Here is a 20,309-nt window from a genome sequence, read left to right as displayed (position 1 = left end):
GTTGGGAAAGGAGTGAGACAGGGTTGTAGCCTCTCCCCGATGTTATTCAATCTGTATATTGAGCAAGCAGTAAAGGAAACAAAAGAAAAATTCGGAGTAGGTATTAAAATTCATGGAGAAGAAGTAAAAACTTTGAGGTTCGCCAATGACATTGTAATTCTGTCAGAGACAGCAAAGGACTTGGAAGAGCAGTTGAACGGAATGGACAGTGTCTTGAAACGAGGATATAAGATGAACATCAACAAAAGCAAAACGAGGATAATCGAATGTAGTCAAATTAAATCGGGTGATGCTGAGGGGATTAGATTAGGAAATGAGACACTTAAAGTAGTAAAGGAGTTTTGCTATTTAGGGAGTAAAATAACTGATGATGGTCGAAGTAGAGAGGATATAAAATGTAGACTGGCAATGGCAAGGAAATCGTTTCTGAAGAAGAGAAATTTGTTAACATCGAGTATAGATTGAAGTGTCAGGAAGTCCTTTCTGAAAGTCTTTGTATGGAGTGTGGCCATGTATGGAAGTGAAACATGGACGATAACTAGTTTGGACAAGAAGAGAATAGAAGCTTTCGAAATGTGGTGCTACAGAAGAATGCTGACGATTAGATGGGTAGATCAGGTAACTAATGAGGAAGTATTGAATAGGATTGGGGAGAAGAGAAGTTTGTGGCACAACTTGACTAGAAGAAGGGATCGGTTGGTAGGACATGTTTTGAGGCATCAAGGGATCACAAATTTAGCATTGGAGGGCAGTGTGGAGGGTAAATATCGTAGAGGGAGACCAAGAGATGAATACACTAAGCAGATTCAGAAGGATGTAGGTTGCAGTAGGCACTGGGAGATGAAGAAGCTTGCACACGATAGAGTAGCATGGAGAGCTGCATCAAACCAGTCTCAGGACTGAAGACCACAACAACAACATACTGTGGTTGACACACTGCCAGCCTTCCTGGTGGTGGTTAGACACAGCCAATCAGAACTTTGACAAGTACACCAGCACCCACATTCCCATGCTGTCCAACATCAGGCCACTGTCACATCTGAGCGGCCTACAAAAACGGATCTTGCACAATTCGATGACCTGGCCAAATGGAGACCAATGATGAGGCCTCTTTCAAACTGTCAGTTGCTGACAATGCTGTCTCACCCAAGTACGCATCTGATGCTCCAGGTGCCTCTTATACAGGGTGTACATAAAGTTAGGAAACCCCTTTCAATTATTTATTGCCCAAGAACCAAACATTGTACAAATATCAAACATATGTCATTTTTTAAGTGAAACCCTGACAGGTTTTTCATGTATACTGCAACAGCATAGTCTGGTAATTTGCCAACTCAGTGCTAGTCGCAAACATGGCGGCCGTGCTACAGAAGGGGACAGCTGTTTTGTGAAATGGCCTCCCTGATCACCAGATCTCACTCTGTGAGTTTTTGTCTGTGGGGACACATTAAAGATCTGGTGTATGTACCGCCTCTACTATGTAATGTAGCAGAGCTCCGGGAGAGAACAAGGCATGTGAATGCCACAATCGACGATGCCATGCTGGGACAGATATGGCAACAATTTGATTACCATATTGACGTCTACCAGGTCACTCATGGTTCACATATTTGCAAAAAAAAACTTTCAGAGTTTCTCTTCAAAGTGCGATATGTATGACATCTGTAAAATGTTTAGTTCTTGTGCAATAAATAATTGAAAGTGTTCTTGGACTTTACGTACATCCTGTATATCCTACCACACCTGGTAACAACACTAGACGTGAACAAGACTAGCACACCCTGGTGCACTACATGTTTCAGAAAACTGCAGTATTAATCATATACATACCTGCCAAATCACTGTACAAATGGCGATAAACCTTAAGAAATCACGTAAATGGTCAGCACATTGCCTTATTTTCCACTAACTGTAAAACTGCCTCATTCCATGTCGTAACAAAACATGGCTATTACGATCCATGAAACATACTGCAAATAACTAGGACTAGGACGTACGCACTGTGGTGACAGAAGTCATGGAATACCTCCTAACATTGTGCTGGACCTCCTTTCACCCAGTGTAGCGCAACGCGATGTGGCAGAGACTCGAGTCATTGGAAGCCCCCTGCAAAAATAATAAGCCATACTATCTCTAAAAAATGGCTCTGAGCACTATGGGACTTAACGTCTGAGGCCATCAGTCCCCTAGAACTTAGAACTACTTAAACCTAACTAACCTAAGGAGATCACACATATCCATGCCTGAGGCAGGATTCGAACCTGTGACCGTAGCAGAAGCAGTGCGGTTCCGGACTGAAGCGCCTAGAACTACTCGGTCACCACGGCCGGCGTGCTGTCTCTATGACCATCCATAACTACAAACGTGTTCATAATGCAAGAGTTTGTGCAGGAACTGACCCTGTGACAGTTCGACCGCTTTAATTCTTCACTTGTTGTCCTTGGTATCGATGTACTGGCTGAAAAAATAGGGGGTGGAAGTGCAACTACTGTCTACTGTAAATGATGTAGCCAACAGGTGCACAGTTGCGTCTCACAGTCTTTTACTTTCACTGTTCACAACCCCTCAATACACACAGTTATATATGGCCAGTGCACTGTTGTTTAAACTTTCCATAAGCCTTATTAATAATTTGCAGCCAAACATCCACATACTGTTTGAATAGTTAAGTGTTGTACATCTGCTAGCAGTAAAAATCTAACCATAAAGTTCAAAGTTCTTGATGAATGGAAAGGTGCGTATGGGGCAGACACTGTCATTGTTTTAACACATGGGCTAATCGTGTAACCTTTATTTCACAGTTAAGATGAAGCAGTGTTGTTGCTCTAACCAACACAGGTTTCTGGTCTGAAACTTGGCCGGGGACTGACTGTCTCGGGACCAAAAATCAGGTCCTTATATATCCTCACAATAATAGGTACTGAAACTACACATTGTTCGAAGCTAAATTTACAGAAATTACAATTAAAACTTAACTCCTTAAATTAACTGAATACATCAAAATATTGGTTCTTTTTAACAGTTTCTTCTACTTCACGGGTTAAGCCGAATTATTTGTTTAAATGATGAAACTAACATATAGTGATGTAAACAACACTTTTGACAAAACTGTTAATTACTTTGGAATTAATTAACAGCTGGATTTGCTAACATGTTTTTGAATAGAGCCAAAGAAGTATTTAAAGAATGCTAGTGTTTCAATTTCCAAATATTTATAATTAGTACAGAATTTATATTTGTTTATAAGTCAACTAAAGAATTTAAGTTACAAAACAATTACTAATTTCAATCTATAACAAAAGATGCTAACTAGGAATGGTCAAAATGAATTAGGAAATTACACACAAAACTAAGCACAAAATTAGATCTGGTGCTATATTCTTTAAAACTGAGGGCCAACCTTTCTCTTTCTCGAAACTGAAGATTATACACACGCATGTTAATAGTAATTAGTGAAAAAAACAACCAAATTTAAGGAGGCAAATGGCAAAACAAAAGGGAAAGTAAAAAATATCCCAGCTTGCTTTGTCACAACCCCTCGTCCCACAAATGTTTGATGGGATCCATGTCAAACAATCTGGGTGGCCAAATCATTCACACGAATTGCCCACGATGTTCTTCAAACCAGTCGTGAATAATTGCGCCCCAGTGACATGGCACACTGTCACCCACAAAAATTCCATTGTTGTTTGGGAACATGAACTCCACAAATGGTCTCCAACAAGCCAAAATTACAATTTCCAGTCAATGATCAGTTCGGTTGAAAAAGAGGATGCGCTCCATTCCATGTACACATAGTCCACAGCATTATGGAGTCACCACCTGCTTGCACAGCATCTTGTTGACAACCTGAGCCCAGGGTTCTTCACCAGACTCAAACCCTATTGTCAGCTCTTACCAACTGAAATCAGGGCTCATCTAACCAGGGCACAGCTTCCCAGTCATGTAGGATCCAAACGATATAGTCACGGGCTCAGGAGAGATGTTGCTTTGCTGTTAGAACAGCACTTGTATGTCTTCTGCTGCCATAGCTCAGTAATGCCAAATATCGCCACACTGTGGGACATTCACTGTGTCTCACATTCACTTCTGTGATTATTTCACGCAGTTTCTTGTCTGTTAGCACTGTCAATTCTATGCAAATGTCGCTATTCTCGGTCGTTAAGTGAAGGCTGTCGGCCACTGTCATTGTCCACGGCGATATTTAACACCCGAAATTTGGTAGTCTCGGCACACTCGACACTGTGGAAAGTGCTACTCTACTCTGGGTGGGTTGGTCAATTTGGAGGGAGGGGTCCAAACAGCGAGGTCATTGGTCCCACTGGATTACGGATAGAAACAATACTGATTCCCCTAACAATTCCCAAAATGAAATTCTGATGCATCTACCTCCAACTACCATTCCATGTGCACAATCTCAATTCCCATAGTACGGCCATAATCACACCGGAAGTCCTTTCATGTAAGTCATCACCACAAATGGCAGCTCCGCCAACACACTGCTCTTTTGTGCCGTGTGTATGCGATACTACTGGCATCTGTATATGTGTATGGTAGGGCATATATTTCCTGTGAGACTTAACATACTCCTGTGTTATGAAAACCAAGTGCAGGACATTAAATTAATAATAATAATATCAGTGATCACCAAACACTCCTGTGTTATGAAAAAACTAAATTTATGCACATGCAGCCGTGTCTCTCAGAGTGTACTTCAGTCAGTAAATGGCCATATTTGTAATGTTTTCACTTTTTCAAGAAGTAACTAACTTTTCTCATGCACTTACTTCTGTGTTATATTCCTCAGAGTTGCACATCTCATTTCATTTCCTTAAAAATGGTGAACATATATCTTCCTCCCCTGTTTTGTTTGAATTCACATATGTACTTCAACCTTACCCAGCAGTGGCTGTGTAGCCTATTTTTAAACTATGAGCAGGTAGTAGCTCAAGCCATTCTTGCCTGTGAACAACAAACAAGTTTCTTGTGTTATTCAGTCTTGTTGAAGTTATCTGTGTGCAATATATTTCAGAAAAACTGCCTACAGTGAAAAAGTATTCAAGTGAAATTACAACAGTTCATATCTCAATGTAGTAAGAAAGTATTTTGAGCTGACAGATGATGTAAACTACACAACGTAATAGTAACTACAAGGAAGTCAGTCAATATTCAGAAGCACTGGGCAACAGAAAACAAACATGGAGTACAATGGATCGAAAATGGAAAAACAACAGGAAATGCTTTTAGGGGAATCTCACCAGTCTTATTCAACATAAAGTTAAGAACTTTATGCAGCTTTAGTTAGCGCTAACATACACAGACTGAACCATCAAACATTTCATGTATTCTTAGGTAAATACATATGAAAATCTCCCTCAAGCTACAAAAAAAGCAATGAAACAACTCAAACAACAGGTTGCAAATAAAAGAATATGGACATCAACTAATGAAACCACGTAGTTCATGGGAAGATGTATTGCATATAGGAACTTTGGAAGGAGATGCTTCAGGTGAAAAGTTTCTACTACACTGAATATTTAGAAAAATTAAATTTTTCCACTATTAGTAAATTGTTTGACGGGTCTATGGTTGCCACATGACCAAGGCATTAAGCATGACAATACACTACTCTTCTACATCTACACTCCAATTCTCAATTAAGTGCCTGGCAGAGGGTTCATCAAACCCACTTGAAGCTACTTCTCTACTGTTCCACCCTTAGCAGCACACGGGAAAAGTGAATACGTGAACTTTTCCAAAAGTGCTCCCGTTTCTCTTATTTTATTACGATCATTTTTCTCTCTGTGTGTGGGCACCAACAAAATATTTTCACACTCTAAAGACAATGTGATTGCAACTGAAATTTCACAAAGGTCCTATCCCAATTATTCATCATGAATGCTGCACATTATATGGTGAAAGCTGTTAAGGAAAGCTTTATACAGTACAACAGTGTCAGCTAAAGTAGAATGAAGTTTCCCTTCCAACGTACAAGGCTCTGAACGAGAGCACATCATCTTTATCTGAAAACTTGCACAAGGTATTAACTGTGTACTGCACATCAGATCTTATAAATTTAAGTAACAATGGAGGAGATTGAGGGGGGAAGGGGGGGCAGAGAGAGAGAGAGAGAGAGAGAGAGAGAGAGAGAGAGAGAGAGAGAGAGAGAGAGAGAGAGAGAGAGAGAGAGGTGTGTGTGTGTGTAGGAGGGGGGGGGGGGCAGATAAGGGGAGGAGGTGATTACGATGTGTAGCCAATTCCTACACATTTACCAATTGCAGGTTCACTAAGATTACATAAATACATAATAGGAACTTCAAGATAATGATTTTGCTTCAGGTATCACTGCTTACCAGCTTCCACCTTGTGGGTTAGTGACACGCACTGATGCCCAAAGAGTATGTGTTAAATACTTGAATTTTATTTGAGAGAAAGGGAGATAATTTGGTTTTCTCGTTTCTGTGTGTATAAGCGACATAACCCCAAATGGAGAAGGCTAGAGCTAATGAATGCTTTCAATTCTGACTGCTGATTATGTCAATAACGAGGGGGGAGCTGACTATCACTACACCACAACTCCTTTGGTTATTCACTGACAAAACTTTTCACTAACATTATTAACAGTGCTCCTCACTAATACGGCTCTTGACATTCACAGCATACATGGAGAGGCATATTGCTTAAAACCACAAATATCTTTGACACATCCAAAGATACCAGTGACTGTTCCCACTTGGGAAAACATAACTAACAGCTCTATGAAGGGAAAACATAAATAACAGCTCTACGAAGGGAAAACATAAATAACAGCTCCACAATCATCTGCAATTAATTGTCAATACCAAGAAAAGATATCAAAGATCCTTGAACGAGGAACAGTCTAACAACATTGAGGATCAATGGGAAATTATAAATTGTGCACTGGAGATGCCACAAAAGAAACACAGGGAACTGAAGCAAGGTACATAAGATCTCCATAGTTTGACATTGAAAGATATAGTAACAGTGAAGAGCAAAGCATGTAGAACATTCCAATCAAATTGCACAATAGTAGTGTGGGACTTTATGAAGAAAAAAAAAAAAAAAGATTGAAAAGCACATTCACCAACAAAGAGTGTGTGTGAATGAAACCAAACATCAAAGAATTGGAGCTTATGGAGAGCCATACTGAGCTGAGGAAATTTTGTAATAAGGTAACTGCTGCCCTTTTGCCTTTAGTGGAAGAACTAGCCTGGTGACAGATGAAACAGGAAAAGTGAGGGGATGATCTGTGAGCGATGGCACTGACATTTTTATAAAGTCAGTGTACCAGAAGGATACCAAGAGATCCAATTGACACACAAGGATTAAATGATTCCAGGAGAGATAACTGCTCTGAAGAAACTGAAAATCTGTAGGTCACCAGGAACAGATAATAGTCCAACATAACTGTTCATGCAAGGTGGCAATAGATTCTCCTAAAGCTGTTCGTTTCAATGTGGGATGAGAAGACAATGCCCAGCAGTGGAGAGATGGAATTATATGCCCTGTATAATGAAAGACGATATGTTTTCGAGTTCCACATTTGCGCAATTAAACTGCTAAACTTGGGAAGCACAGTATTATCCAACATACTATTTTATTTTCTATCAATTGTTCAGAGAGACTGGCTCACACTAATGTAGATTTCTCCCAATAGCTAACAATTTTACCCAAATGCAAATTTTAGAAAAAATAATTGAATTTGGGGTTAGTTTGCATCACCTTTTTGTCGAGTACAGGCCACTAAATTATAGCATAGACAGAGAGCAACTGTACTGCGCTTTGACTGAACTAGTAACACCTGGAAAATTGTTAAGACTTGTTAGAGAGAGAATGAATTAGTTACAGGGTATTATCAGGCTGGAAGGAAAGGTGTCTGATCCAATAGACATACAAGCTCATTGAAAGCAAGGTGGTGTGTCTCCTGTTGCCTTGGAAAACATAGTTGCAAGAACTGTGAAAGCTATGAAGGAGATAATCACACTTCAGCAGGCCAGGACCACCAAAAGAAGGAAAATATATGAGTGCTGTAAGAAATGCCACCCTCAGTAACTTTGAGAAGCATGTTTTGTAGAGAATTGAGCAGTTCAAGTATCTGGTATCAATAGTCAATCACTCAAAATTACTACTCATGAAATCAGAGTAATAGCAGCCAAAAGAGCTTATTTTGTATTAAACTATTTTTCTGAACACTTAGCTCTTATGGCTAAAGTATTGTTTTGTAAATTAACACTAGTACTTATATATGCCTGAAAATTTTATCAATAACATCAGAAGGCACTGGAATGCTGGATGCCTTTGAAGGAAATATACATTGTGATTTTTAATATTTTTATCATTAACACCAAAAGACACTGGAATGCTAGATGCCTTTGAAGGAAATATACATTGTGATTTTTAAGACCTCTTAAATACTTACACGAGCTGTGGAGCACCAAGCATAAAATATTTTCACAGCATCACGTTTGTTGGAGACCTGCGCATTATCTAAGTTACTTTACTGACTATACCTCGCACTTTCAATATTTACGACGAAAAGTGCATTAAATATGGTCAACTGCATTAAAACACGGTGGGGGGGAATTTAGGCTACACTACAGATCACAGTTACCATGAACCTTTATATGGTATTCGTATTTGTTGGTTTCAACTCTAAACTGAATTTTCTATTTAAATCTGACAGAGCTTGCATTATGCTGCAGATCAGTGTGTTCACAACCAAGATTTTGATGGGGGGGGGGGGGGGGGGCTAATATCACAGTAGCTCACTGAATCTCACACATAACATGCACATTCTGCTTCATTAAAAGGTAGTAAAAATTACACCATTTATTCTTACAGTACAACTTTATTGTTTCACATCCAAAACTCGGAAACCCACAACAAATGTCCACAATATGTTTACATATAGAAGGTCCTGGGTTTGCGGACTGAAAACTTGTTCATGAGGTGACGCTGCTGGATCCTCTTGGGCAGTGGGAAGCGGATCTTTGAGTCGTGGAACTGCTTCACCTGAGGTCGCCGGCAGTTTGAAGCCTTTACCTGCTCCACCTTGATTATCTGAGAACAGGAAATTAGCCATTAGAGAAATGCAATAGGCTAAAGTGAACTTATGATGCAGCTTTTTCATCATTAACCGCTGTGGATAATTCATTACTATCATTTGTAGCCAATGGGAATCACTCCATCTTATAATGTTGGTTGTCACAAATATTTGTTTTTCCAACTATGCAAAATTTCGTGGTGGTCGTTAGTTTGGGGGCAAATAGCTCAGCTTCAACTGCAGCGAGTGAAACAAAACACCCTTAATTTCATCTATTAATCGTAAGAAATTACTAGTGAGCAATGTCATTGGCTACCCACACCTGATTCACGGTCCCCTGTGTTCACTTCCAGTCATTCATCATGCACACCATTAATAACAATACCATGCAACAGAGAACCCGTGGTACACAATAAGTGCACTTTTACCGAGACATAATGTAGATATATAACCAGCATACGTAAATTGATACAGCAGGTAACCAGCATGAACTGAAAATACGAAGCTTGGAACCTTAACAGTGGCAACTATTTATTTACAGCTCCTACAAAATAGGTAGGTTTTTCAAAGTTTTACTGGCCTTCATAGTAGCCACCAGCGACGTGGAAGTCATAGGATAATCTTAGCACTGTCAGTTATGTTGACAGTTTGAGCAGTGTGGTCTATTGCCTGAAGAATTTGTGGCAGTTCTGAAGCGGATGCCGTGAAGTGTTTCCTTCAGTTTAGAAATCGAGCTGAACTCACGAGGGCTTAAGTCGGGGAGTGCAGTAGGTGGTATAGCACTTAGCAGACCCATCAGTCAAACAAATCAGTAACAGCTTGCACTGTACGTGCTTGAGCATTGCCCTGCAAAATGGTTAGGTCCTGCAGAAAGTGTCATCACTTCTGTCTCTAAGCTGGTCGTAGGTTGTGTTCCAAAAATGAACAGCATAGAGACAGAAGAGACAACACTATCTGTAGGACCTGACCATCATTTTGCAGGACAAAACTCAAGCACGTACAGTGGAAGCTTTTACTGATTTGTTTGACTGATGGGGATGGTAAGTGCTATACCACCTACTGCACTCCCCTGACTTAAGCCCTCGTGAGTTCAACTCGATTTCTAAACTGAAGGAAACACTTCACAGCATCCGCTTCAGAACTGATACAAATTCATCAGGCAATAGACCGCACTGCTCGAACTGTCAACACACATCGCTGGCAACAGGTTTTACACAATATTGGTGACTACTTTGAAGGGCAGCAAAAGTTTGAAACACGTATCTATTTTGTAAGAGCTGCAAGTAAATCATTCCCAGCTTAGAGGACAGGCAGGAGATGAGTCACATAGCCAACCAGCCAGAACCAAAGTGAAGCTGCACTAAGTGGAGAAATAAAATAAACAGGAGAAGTTTGACTTTGAGGGGTATTACACCATGTTGTGTTTCAAAACACAGGAAGGAAAATGACTTATTGAAAGCAAAGATTTATTTAAACAGACTCCAATGTTCAAGATTCCCTTACATAATTACGTAATTAGGTTGCCTTACACAATTAGGTTTAACCTTGAGACACAAAACTGATTACAAGAAGACCTTTGATATGGCCAAAAGATTCTTCCTACAGGACATTCTTATTAAACAAGAATATCCTCTGTATCTGTGTATGCCAAAAAATTTATACTGTGGGGAGAAAAAGTACCTGTGTACCAACTACACAATAGTCATAAAAATTATGGCTTATTCCCCGTACTTTAATTTGCAAGGCTGACAGAGTGGCAACTCAGACCAGGCTCGCAAATTCAAATAAATGAAGGCAATCACTGAAATACAACAATGTGCACAAATTATTAAGTTGTTACTTCAGAGCTGTATTACCTTCTACAGGTCTTCTTGGAGTGTAACATGAAGATATCAGTGAGAAAGAGGAAGCATATAGCTTCTAGAGGCAAATAAGCTGCAGGAGGAGAAAAGAAGAGGTTACTTCACAAATTAATGTAGTTTCAGAAAATTCAGAACCAAATTCTTACCAAGATCATTTCAAACAACAAAACTTTTTGCCTCTGAATTCTAGTAGACCCTAAATCATAGCTCCACTGCACTGTAGGTGCAAGTAAAGGTGCACTCAACAGTATCCACAGCAGCTGCATTGAGTGCCAATGTTAGTAATGACTTGCATGATGAAAAACTGGAACTGAATACATCAAATCTGGTATTTGGTTCTATTGTGTTACAATTTAGCAACATCAGAATTTTTGGTAAAATCTAAATATATATCCTTTCTGTTTAGATTATATATATATATATATATATATAGGATAATCTAAACATCAACCTATTACAGCAATGGTATTTTTATGCTGAGCATTTGCCAGCTTTGGCACCTCAAACTGTCACATTAGAACCTAACCCAGGCTTCTGGCTTCCAGAACAACTAGTTCTTTCCATTCACACTGTAAAGCAATGTAATCAATTTGTATCTTCCATCAAAACAAAGCATCAGGACTAGTGGTTCTCACTGACTATCATATACAACACCCAGTTGGCTGTCAACATCAGCACACAATGAAAGAGCCACAGGTATTGAACACTAACGTTGCAAACAATCTGTCAATTTTTTTTTATATATAAAAATCTGACAGTACTGGGGAACTTTTATGAAAGTTGGAGTGTTATTCTAATTTTTTATACAAGATTTTGCAGAGATCTTTGATCTTTTAACACAAGCTTTGACTTCTGTAACATCACAGCATTAGTAATGACAATATTACTCAAATGTTTCATAGCATGATTAGTAACAAATGGTTGTTAGGTGGTGCTCTGCCGAAAGGACTACTACTGCTCTCTGGCAATCAAAGGATTCTAAAAGCTGACAATCAACCCAATAAAATTATACAAGTATCCTCACCTGAATGGAATGCGCTCTCGCTCTGTGGCGAGCGCCCATATCCCGATAGCACTGAGTGACTGCACCAGAGACACTCAGGTCCCTGTACTCACGGTACATGTTGTGGGTGCCAGACCGGGAGTCATAGCGTAACCAGATACCAAAGTTCTTGATCTTAATTGGGGACTTCTCAGGAATCTGTAGGAAAATGAGTCATTAATACATGCAAATTCATGTCGAATAGTAAAATCAAAACAAAAATAAACAAGAATCCCAAATGGCAATACTTGACTATGCAACAATCAAAGTAAATAGCAGATTGTCATAATTGTTTGCAGGACAGCTACCAGAGCAACAAGCAAAAATGAGCTTGGTCACACTTTACATTCTATTCACTATCAGCATAGGCCACTGCTCTGCTATACTGGGCACCAACCATTACTCTGTAATATGACAATGGTTATTGGCTTTCATTTACTCTTGGTGCAGCGTGTTTATTTTGTGACACTGCCCTGTAACTAGTTGGGAAAGTGCACAAAAAGTAATGTCTTACCACCCTGCTAAGCACACCCAATAAAGAATGTTAATGGGCAGTGTGTGATCATATCCTGAAGGGAAACGCTTAGCTGTTGCTGCCTCAGCAATATTATGTGCAGACACACCACTCACTCCCATCATTAACTGTCAATCACTGTTATTTTAGAGAAAAAAAAAGTTATGACACGTGTCTGATCATAAAATTACAGGACCAAGTTTCCAATTACATAAATGTTATGGATTAACTCATCTTAAGAAGTGGTGCATAGATGTACATCATTTATCAATGGGTGCAAACAAGAGCATACACATTCTTGTCTTGCACTTCATATTTCTCACAGAATACAAACTTCACTTTAGAGTGTTATCTCCATAACATGGCAGAAATGGGTAATCCTTTTCTGACCTAATTTCCTCGCAAATGCCTTGCTGCAAACACACTATTCATCAAAAACCTTTAAATGTTTGACTGGCAGTAACAGCATGAAAGTATTAATCTGGGATATCCTGCTTTAAACAGTAAGGACCACTTGTAAAACAACACCTATTACTGTTCGCCCACACAAGCAACACTTTGCAAGGAGCTAGCGGAGTTCCATCTCACCTGCTTGATTGATACAATTTCCCCAGTGGTCTTCTTGAACTTCTTTAGTTGCCGCAGGAAATACCAGAAGCGGGATTTTGCGACAATGGAATCTGGTGCAAATATTCTCATTTTGTATAGTGGAGTCACCTTCTGTTTTTCTGATGGTAACTTCCGGCCTATAACCTCAAATTCCTTCAACTGTAAACACCAAACAATTTTTGTTTTAGTAGGTAGATTACTGAAATACTGAATAACATTAACAAAGTTGCAGTCACCAAAAAAACATTTACACAATCAACACAAACTGCATGTCTATTAAATAGGTTAAAAATATTTTTTCACTGATGGATCGTGTTCTATAGATTCAAGTGTATATCATAATAACTTCTTCCACATGTTGACACTGCTGCCGGCGTTATATTCACTTAACAGACGTGTTACTATGACTGATACCAATATTAGGTTCGCAAATTAACCATCACATTACATGTACCTCGTCAATCTCACAAACGAATTTTTCAACATACTGTTGAAACAGTCATAAATAATTGTAAAAATGTCATTATTACCTCTCCTTTGGCTTTCATTTTCGCCTAAATACGCGCACGTGTATTCCCAATCCAATGGCAACTCCGGAAGGACCCTGTCTTTGGACACAAGCACCTTAAACAAAGATATTATCATGGTTACTCTGTCGAAAAATAATCGATTAAGAATTTCAAATCGAGTTTATACCATAGAAAATTTATACAATACAAAATTTCACACCTTTCAAATTGCAAAATTGTGTTTATGTTCAACAAAAAATTTAGTCTGAAATTCAGATATGTGTTTACAAAAGCAAATATTTACTGACAGGGGGAAAGAAGTGCTGTAGAGTGATCCAGTATCAGCTTTTACTAGATTATTTCTTTATCTATTAATTTATTGTTAGATAATTCATAAAGTTTAATTGAAACAATTTCAAATGTTGGGTAAAATTACTTATCGGAGGAAAGCAGTAAGCGATATCGAAGCTGAAGTTGTTTACTGTAATGCTGTCTTCTTTGGGCCGCTGCGTTGTTCTGCTATTGCGTGGCATGTTGCAGATAGCCGAGGGATTGGCGTCTGCGTTCGAGAAATGCCTTCTTTTCCCCCCCCCATTACAGATGAAAATAATGTTATCAGTATGATATTGAAGCATTAAGCGGTCAACTGGATTAATATTTCGCTGCAAAGTCGCGAACTTCTGTCTCATACATTATCAATCGAACATACGGCTCCTCCTACACCAAGAAAATTAGAATAAATCATAAAAACGTGCTACTAAGATACGTTGGAAGTTTGTGAACCATTATTTCAATAGAATTACGTGTATAACTAGTGATTCACTGAGTTCATTTAGATGTGTAGAGCAGAGTGGTAGAATTTTTGTTCCTAACGCGATGATATAGACTGCAATGGGGAAAATAAAGCTTTACAGGTAACAGAAACACAAACAGTTTGATTGTAGATCATATCTGGCAGCAACAAAATATATATGTGCTGTCAAACAAAAGTAGGGCCTACTACTGTATATATTGATGTTACACATATACCTCATGTTAGAAACGAATAGGCTAGCTGTCCCACAGCGGAAAGAACGACTCAGTTGTAACAAAATGAAATACACTCAGTTTCACATAAAATTGTATTTGGGTGGATGGTAGGGGGAAAGGATGTACTAATGACCTAGTCTGCAGGCACTGTCACTGTAGAGGCATTTACATACGACACAAAGGATATTTAATTCCAAAACCTTGCTGTCCAATCGTATGTACTACTGTATAAATAATCTGAGGATTCTTATTTTGCAAATGTTAAAGCTCTCATGTTGACACCATGCAGCTTATTGGAGGGTCACTGCGGCTTCCCTTCAGTAAGCAAAAGATATAGAAATTGAGTGTACGTTTGGCGATCACTGATATTATTATTATTAATTTAATGTCCTGCACTTGGTTTATCATCAAATACCTTCTTGCTTCCCACTACAATTATGTTAGTCTGAATTACAAACAATTTTTGATACAATTTTAAAAGTTCTTTTTTCATGAGTGCACCAATTCTGTGACACAGTACATGTTCTGGAGACAATAATATGAAGATCTTATGCAGGTGGGCTGCCCCTTGTAGCCAATTGGAATATGGCTACTGCTTCTCTTCTTGGTCCATCAGGTGCTGCTGAGTTGTCCATGATGTTTTTTCAGATCTTTCCCTCATATGGAATTTTGTTGGATCTTTTCAATTATTCTTAAAGTACCTTGTCAATAATGCATTTCACTGTAAAACATAACACATTAGGATTTTTTTTAATGTGTTTAATTTATGTGCAGCTTTTTCATTACCATCCAAGAGACAGTGAGATGGTAGCCAATGATTTAGAGTTTTCTTGTTCTTCTGCTGTAGTGGTGTAATTACTTCCTGGACAACTTGAATGAATTTTAGGTCTTGTGTGTTGATAAATGCTGATATTGCTGCTATGGAATCACAAAATATGACTGCTATTTTGAATGTGTGTAAACAGTTGTTTTGCTGACTTATTGCTATTCTGACAGCTTCAGCTGCACTTACGAAATTGGAGTTGTGTGGATCTTAAGTGTGATAGGAAGAGAGAATGTTAATGTATATTCCTATGCCAATGTTTTTTTGAAAGAGCCGAAGCCTTCACATCCTTCAGTCCATTTCCTTGATTGGCAAGGTGGAACTTAAACATAACAGATGTTCTGGTGCTACTGTATGGAATTACTCCATGATGATGTACATTGTAATACACTTTAAATGTTAATGCAATTTATCAGAGTTATCTAGAGCCCACTGTGCAGAGGTCACTAATTGCTTACCACTGTGGTTACCACAAATGCCCCTTAACTACATTCACTGACATAAAGTTCATCTCCTAGAAAGAGAGCTCAGGAGCTGGAAAGGACTTTCATGCATTGAGAGGTTTTGTGATTTTATTTAAATGATTACAAAATCAAGTTAAATGAGCAATGAAACTGGTGGTACAATCACATTGCTAGCTGGCCACATAAAAGCAGATTTTCGCAACAGGCCAGAACCGTGAGCCGATTCTGTGGATGTGACTGATCCAGCCTGCCGATCTCACACCTGACATTTTCCACTAATGTGCATGCACAATCCATCAAATCTACAAATGTTCTGTAACCAAGGTCTCTTGCAGCCTTCTTATAGTGGATGAGTTAAATTTTTTATTTGTGAATAAGTAAAAAATGTTGTTTAGTAACCATCAGACGTGGTCTCTCAAATCTGCACAGTGGCTGGATCCCTTCATCCCAGGACTGCAGTGCATGCTCAACAGGCCACAAGCTGCAGATGTCAGATTTCAGGAGTTGTGACTGTGTCTCAACAAAATCATATAGCACAGTGCAGTGTTTTTAAGCATAATTTTACTGTAGTATATTTTTGGGTTTTGATACTCATTTATATTGTCAAGAGAAAGTTAGTATGGATGATAGTAAGAGAAAAATTGTGTAGGCCGTCGGTGGTCTGTATGCTGTGTATTCATATTTTTCTTGAAACAAAAATTGCACAAGATGGGCCAAAGAATGGATTCCCAAAAGGCAACATTTCAGCTGTATGGCTCTGGTTGAGAACTATGCACACTCCTCTGAGAATCATGAAGGTTTGATGTGCTAGGAAAAGGATGTGCTTGATCCTTTGTAATGTACAATGATTTGTATTACCTATAAAATAATGGATGTAACATCATTATGGATTACACAACAATGAACACAGTACAGTCAACTTTTTACTGCCACTCACCATAGTGTTGGTTTATACATTTCAGCCTCCTGTCTGCTTTCCACTTCTTTCAGAGGCCTTCATCTTCCTGAAATCTATTTAAAATTTTGTGGCTTAGTTTTTATAACACATTGGTCCACAGTTGGAATACCATATACGTGTGTTTCAACCATCTCTTCATATGCCCTACTTACATTCTTGTTCATGGGAAGTTCATTGGTCAGTTTCCAAAACCGAAATCTTTTGCAGCACAACTAGATAAATTATTTGACAAGGTCACAGGTCCACACCTTCACCATGCTTGAAATAAATGACACTTACTGTCAAGCAAAAACAACAGGAAAGCTCATGGACTCTCTGAATGTGGCCCATCAAAGAAACTCACTTGTGTGTGGACAGCTGGTGTGGTGGAACTGCCAGTTCCAGCCTGATGGTTGTGTTTCCACTAGTGCAGAGGTAGGGCCTATAGGTTGTCAAGAATCTGTCGCCAATATCTGTGACCTGTCTTTACAACCCACGTGTATATGGCCAGCTATTGGTAGGGTGTTGTACATCTCCCTGCTCCCCTGGGCCTTAAAACATGCACTGATTTGGGTGTATCACCACCTGAGATAAGTCAGCCAACAATTGTCTAAGGTGACTGCTGGTATTCTGGATATTGGCACTGGGACAGTGCCAACATCCGAGACGATCTGTATATATTCTGTCAGGGGAAGTAGGGGGCTCTCACTGGCTGAAGGAGTAACTCAAAGTAACACAGGTGTTTTGTGTGGTTGAATGTCTCGTGAGAAGTAACTCGTGGAAAATGGAAATGCCGTGTGGCTAGGGCCTTCCGTCGGATAGACCATTCGCCCGGTGCAAGTCTTTCAAGTTGACGCCACTTCGGCGACTTGCGTGTTGATGGGGATGAACTGATGATGATAAGTACAACACAACACCCAGTCCCTGAGCAGAGAAAGTCTCTGACCCAGCCAGGAATCGAACCCAGGCCGTTAGGTGCGACAGTCCGTCGCACTGACCACTCAACTACCAGGGGCGGACAAGTAACACACGAGGACAGAGGATGTCTGTGATGTACTGCTATGCTCACAGAGCTTCCGAAGTCATTAACAGACATGGACTGAAGTCACAGACAGTTGTTTCTCACATCACATCAGAGGCATAATGAGACCGGGGCAAACGGGGTAGTGCCCCAGAGACCTTGAGATGAGGGCTCCCTGGCAGTGAAATGGAAAAAAATGAAGAAGCATTAAAATTTGTTTTTCTATCATTCTCTTCACAGCACTCATTTTCACCTGGCCACAATTAAGTATTCTGTACACCTATGTTTGGCGGGCATTCTCTACTTACCTTAGATATTCCAATCAATAATTTACTGGGAAAAAATAGAAAGACAGTGTGGGGAAAAATGAACAGAGGAACAACTGCCAAGGAAGGAATAGATAAATCAGTTGTAATGGGACCCCCTTGCAGTGGAAAACCACAACATTCTGTCAGGACAAGACCTAGGATCTGGCTACCACAGGCAGGTACTGCAGTATGTTGAACAGACAGAGGTTACTACTCAAGTAAACCATTTTATTCTGAAATAGGAATGTGGCAGCCTCAGCGATAACTGGTTTTTTGTTACAAAGAGGGAATGCACCAATGGTGAGAATATACAGAACTCTTTTCTTGATGCAATAATTTACCAACAGCCGTATGTATTGTATGAATTTATTTTATGAACTTCTTAAGTGCTACCAGTTTTGGCATTACATTGATACTTCAAGCCGCACACGTCATAGTCGTAAAATTGCTATACACGGAAGGAGCCTTATAACTGGATCTGTGCATCAAATCGTTATGCAACAGCTGCTGGCACATAAGAATTTCGTAAAATAAATTTCTACAATACATACGGCTGTTGGTAAATTATTGCATCAAGAAATACATACCAGCCATTGTCCCACAGTCCATAATGGATCAATGAAGATTATACAGAACTTGATTGACCACAGCATGCTACTATGACAGGCTTCAAAAACTTGTGCTGTTACTTTAAAGGTAATGTTAAAGCCAGTAAATCTAATATATCAGCCTGGGATATATCATCAATGTGCTTAAAGAAAGATTTGTTGACTTCTTACGAGTCTAGTAAATATAATTGTTATGAGTGAGAAATGTAATGAACAAAGTCTGTCCCGAAAGAAAATAAAATTGTAGAGCTTTGTTACTCTTTTAATATTTCAGTGTAAAGCACTAGAAAAAATCAGTAGTATCTGCAGATGACGAAGAAATTGAAGAAATGTATGATGAAATAAAAGAAATTATTCAGATTGTGAAGGGAGACGAAAATTTAATAGTCATGGGTGACTGGAATTCGAGTGTAGGAAAAGGGAGAGAAGGAAACATAGTAGGTGAATATGGATTGGGGGACAGAAATGAAAGAGGAAGCCGCCTGGTAGAATTTTGCACAGAGCACAACATAATCATAACTAACACTTGGTTTAAGAATCATGAAAGAAGGTTGTATACATGGAAGAACCCTGGAGATACTAAAAGGTATCAGATAGATTATATAATGGTAAGACAGAGATTTAGGAACCAGGTTTTAAATTGTAAGACATTTCCAGGGGCAGATGTGGACTCTGACCACAATCTATTGGTTATGACCTGTAGATTAAAACTGAAGAAACTGCAAAAAGGTGGGAATTTAAGGAGATGGGACCTGGATAAACTAAAAGAACCAGAGGTTGTACAGAGATTCAGGGAGAGCATAAGGGAGCAATTGACAGGAATGGGGGAAAGAAATACAGTAGAAGAAGAATGGGTAGCTTTGAGGGATGAAGTAGTGAAGGCAGCAGAGGATCAAGTAGGTAAAAAGACGAGGGCTAGTAGAAATCCTTGGGTAACAGAAGAAATACTGAATTTAATTGATGAAAGGAGAAAATATAAAAATGCAGTAAGTGAAACAGGCAAAAAGGAATACAAACGTCTCAAAAACGAGATCGTCAGGAAGTGCAAAATGGCTAAGCAGGGATGGCTAGAGGACAAATGTAAGGATGTAGAGGCCTATCTCACTAGGGGTAAGATAGATACCGCCTACAGGAAAATTAAAGGGACGTTTGGAGATAAGAGAACGACTTGTATGAATATCAAGAGCTCAGATGGAAACCCAGTTCTAAGCAAAGAAGGGAAAGCAGAAAGGTGGAAGGAGTATATAGAGGGTCTATACAAGGGCGATGTACTTGAGGACAATATTATGGAAATGGAAGAGGATGTAGATGAAGATGAAATGGGAGATATGATACTGCGTGAAGAGTTTGACAGAGCACTGAAAGACCTGAGTCGAAACAAGGCCCCCGGAGTAGACAATATTCCATTGGAACTACTGACGGCCGTGGGAGAGCCAGTCCTAACAAAACTCTACCATCTGGTGAGCAAGATGTATGAAACAGGCGAAATACCCTCAGACTTCAAGAAGAATATAATAAT

At 39.3% G+C, this 20,309-nt stretch overlaps 1 protein-coding gene across 1 annotated transcript; it reads right to left on the bottom strand.

The window, feature by feature from the left end:
* Nucleotides 1-8,849: 8,849 nt before the first annotated feature.
* Nucleotides 8,850-13,733, bottom strand: LOC124720066 (60S ribosomal protein L18a). Its single transcript, XM_047245333.1, has 4 exons — nucleotides 13,622-13,733; nucleotides 13,071-13,250; nucleotides 11,951-12,127; nucleotides 8,850-9,081 (listed from the first exon to the last, which is right to left on the bottom strand). Exons 1-4 carry the CDS (start codon nucleotides 13,637-13,639, stop codon nucleotides 8,923-8,925), a joined length of 534 nt encoding a protein of 177 aa, XP_047101289.1. The 5' UTR covers nucleotides 13,640-13,733; the 3' UTR covers nucleotides 8,850-8,922.
* Nucleotides 13,734-20,309: the final 6,576 nt, after the last annotated feature.

The sequence above is a fragment of the Schistocerca piceifrons genome, chromosome 11 (genome assembly GCF_021461385.2).
Source record: "Schistocerca piceifrons isolate TAMUIC-IGC-003096 chromosome 11, iqSchPice1.1, whole genome shotgun sequence".
In the NCBI taxonomy this organism is placed as follows: domain Eukaryota; kingdom Metazoa; phylum Arthropoda; class Insecta; order Orthoptera; family Acrididae; genus Schistocerca; species Schistocerca piceifrons.
Note: the sequence above shows the minus strand (reverse complement) of the source record. Positions and strands in the feature narration are given on the sequence as shown.

Coding starts and splice junctions, on each gene's coding strand:
- LOC124720066 (XM_047245333.1), bottom strand. Junction 12,128..13,070: donor AAATTGTATCAATCAAGCAG/GTGAGATGGAAC, acceptor ATTTTCCTACAG/ATTCCTGAGAAGTCCCCAAT. Junction 9,082..11,950: donor CGAGAGCGCATTCCATTCAG/GTGAGGATACTT, acceptor TCCTGTTCTCAG/ATAATCAAGGTGGAGCAGGT.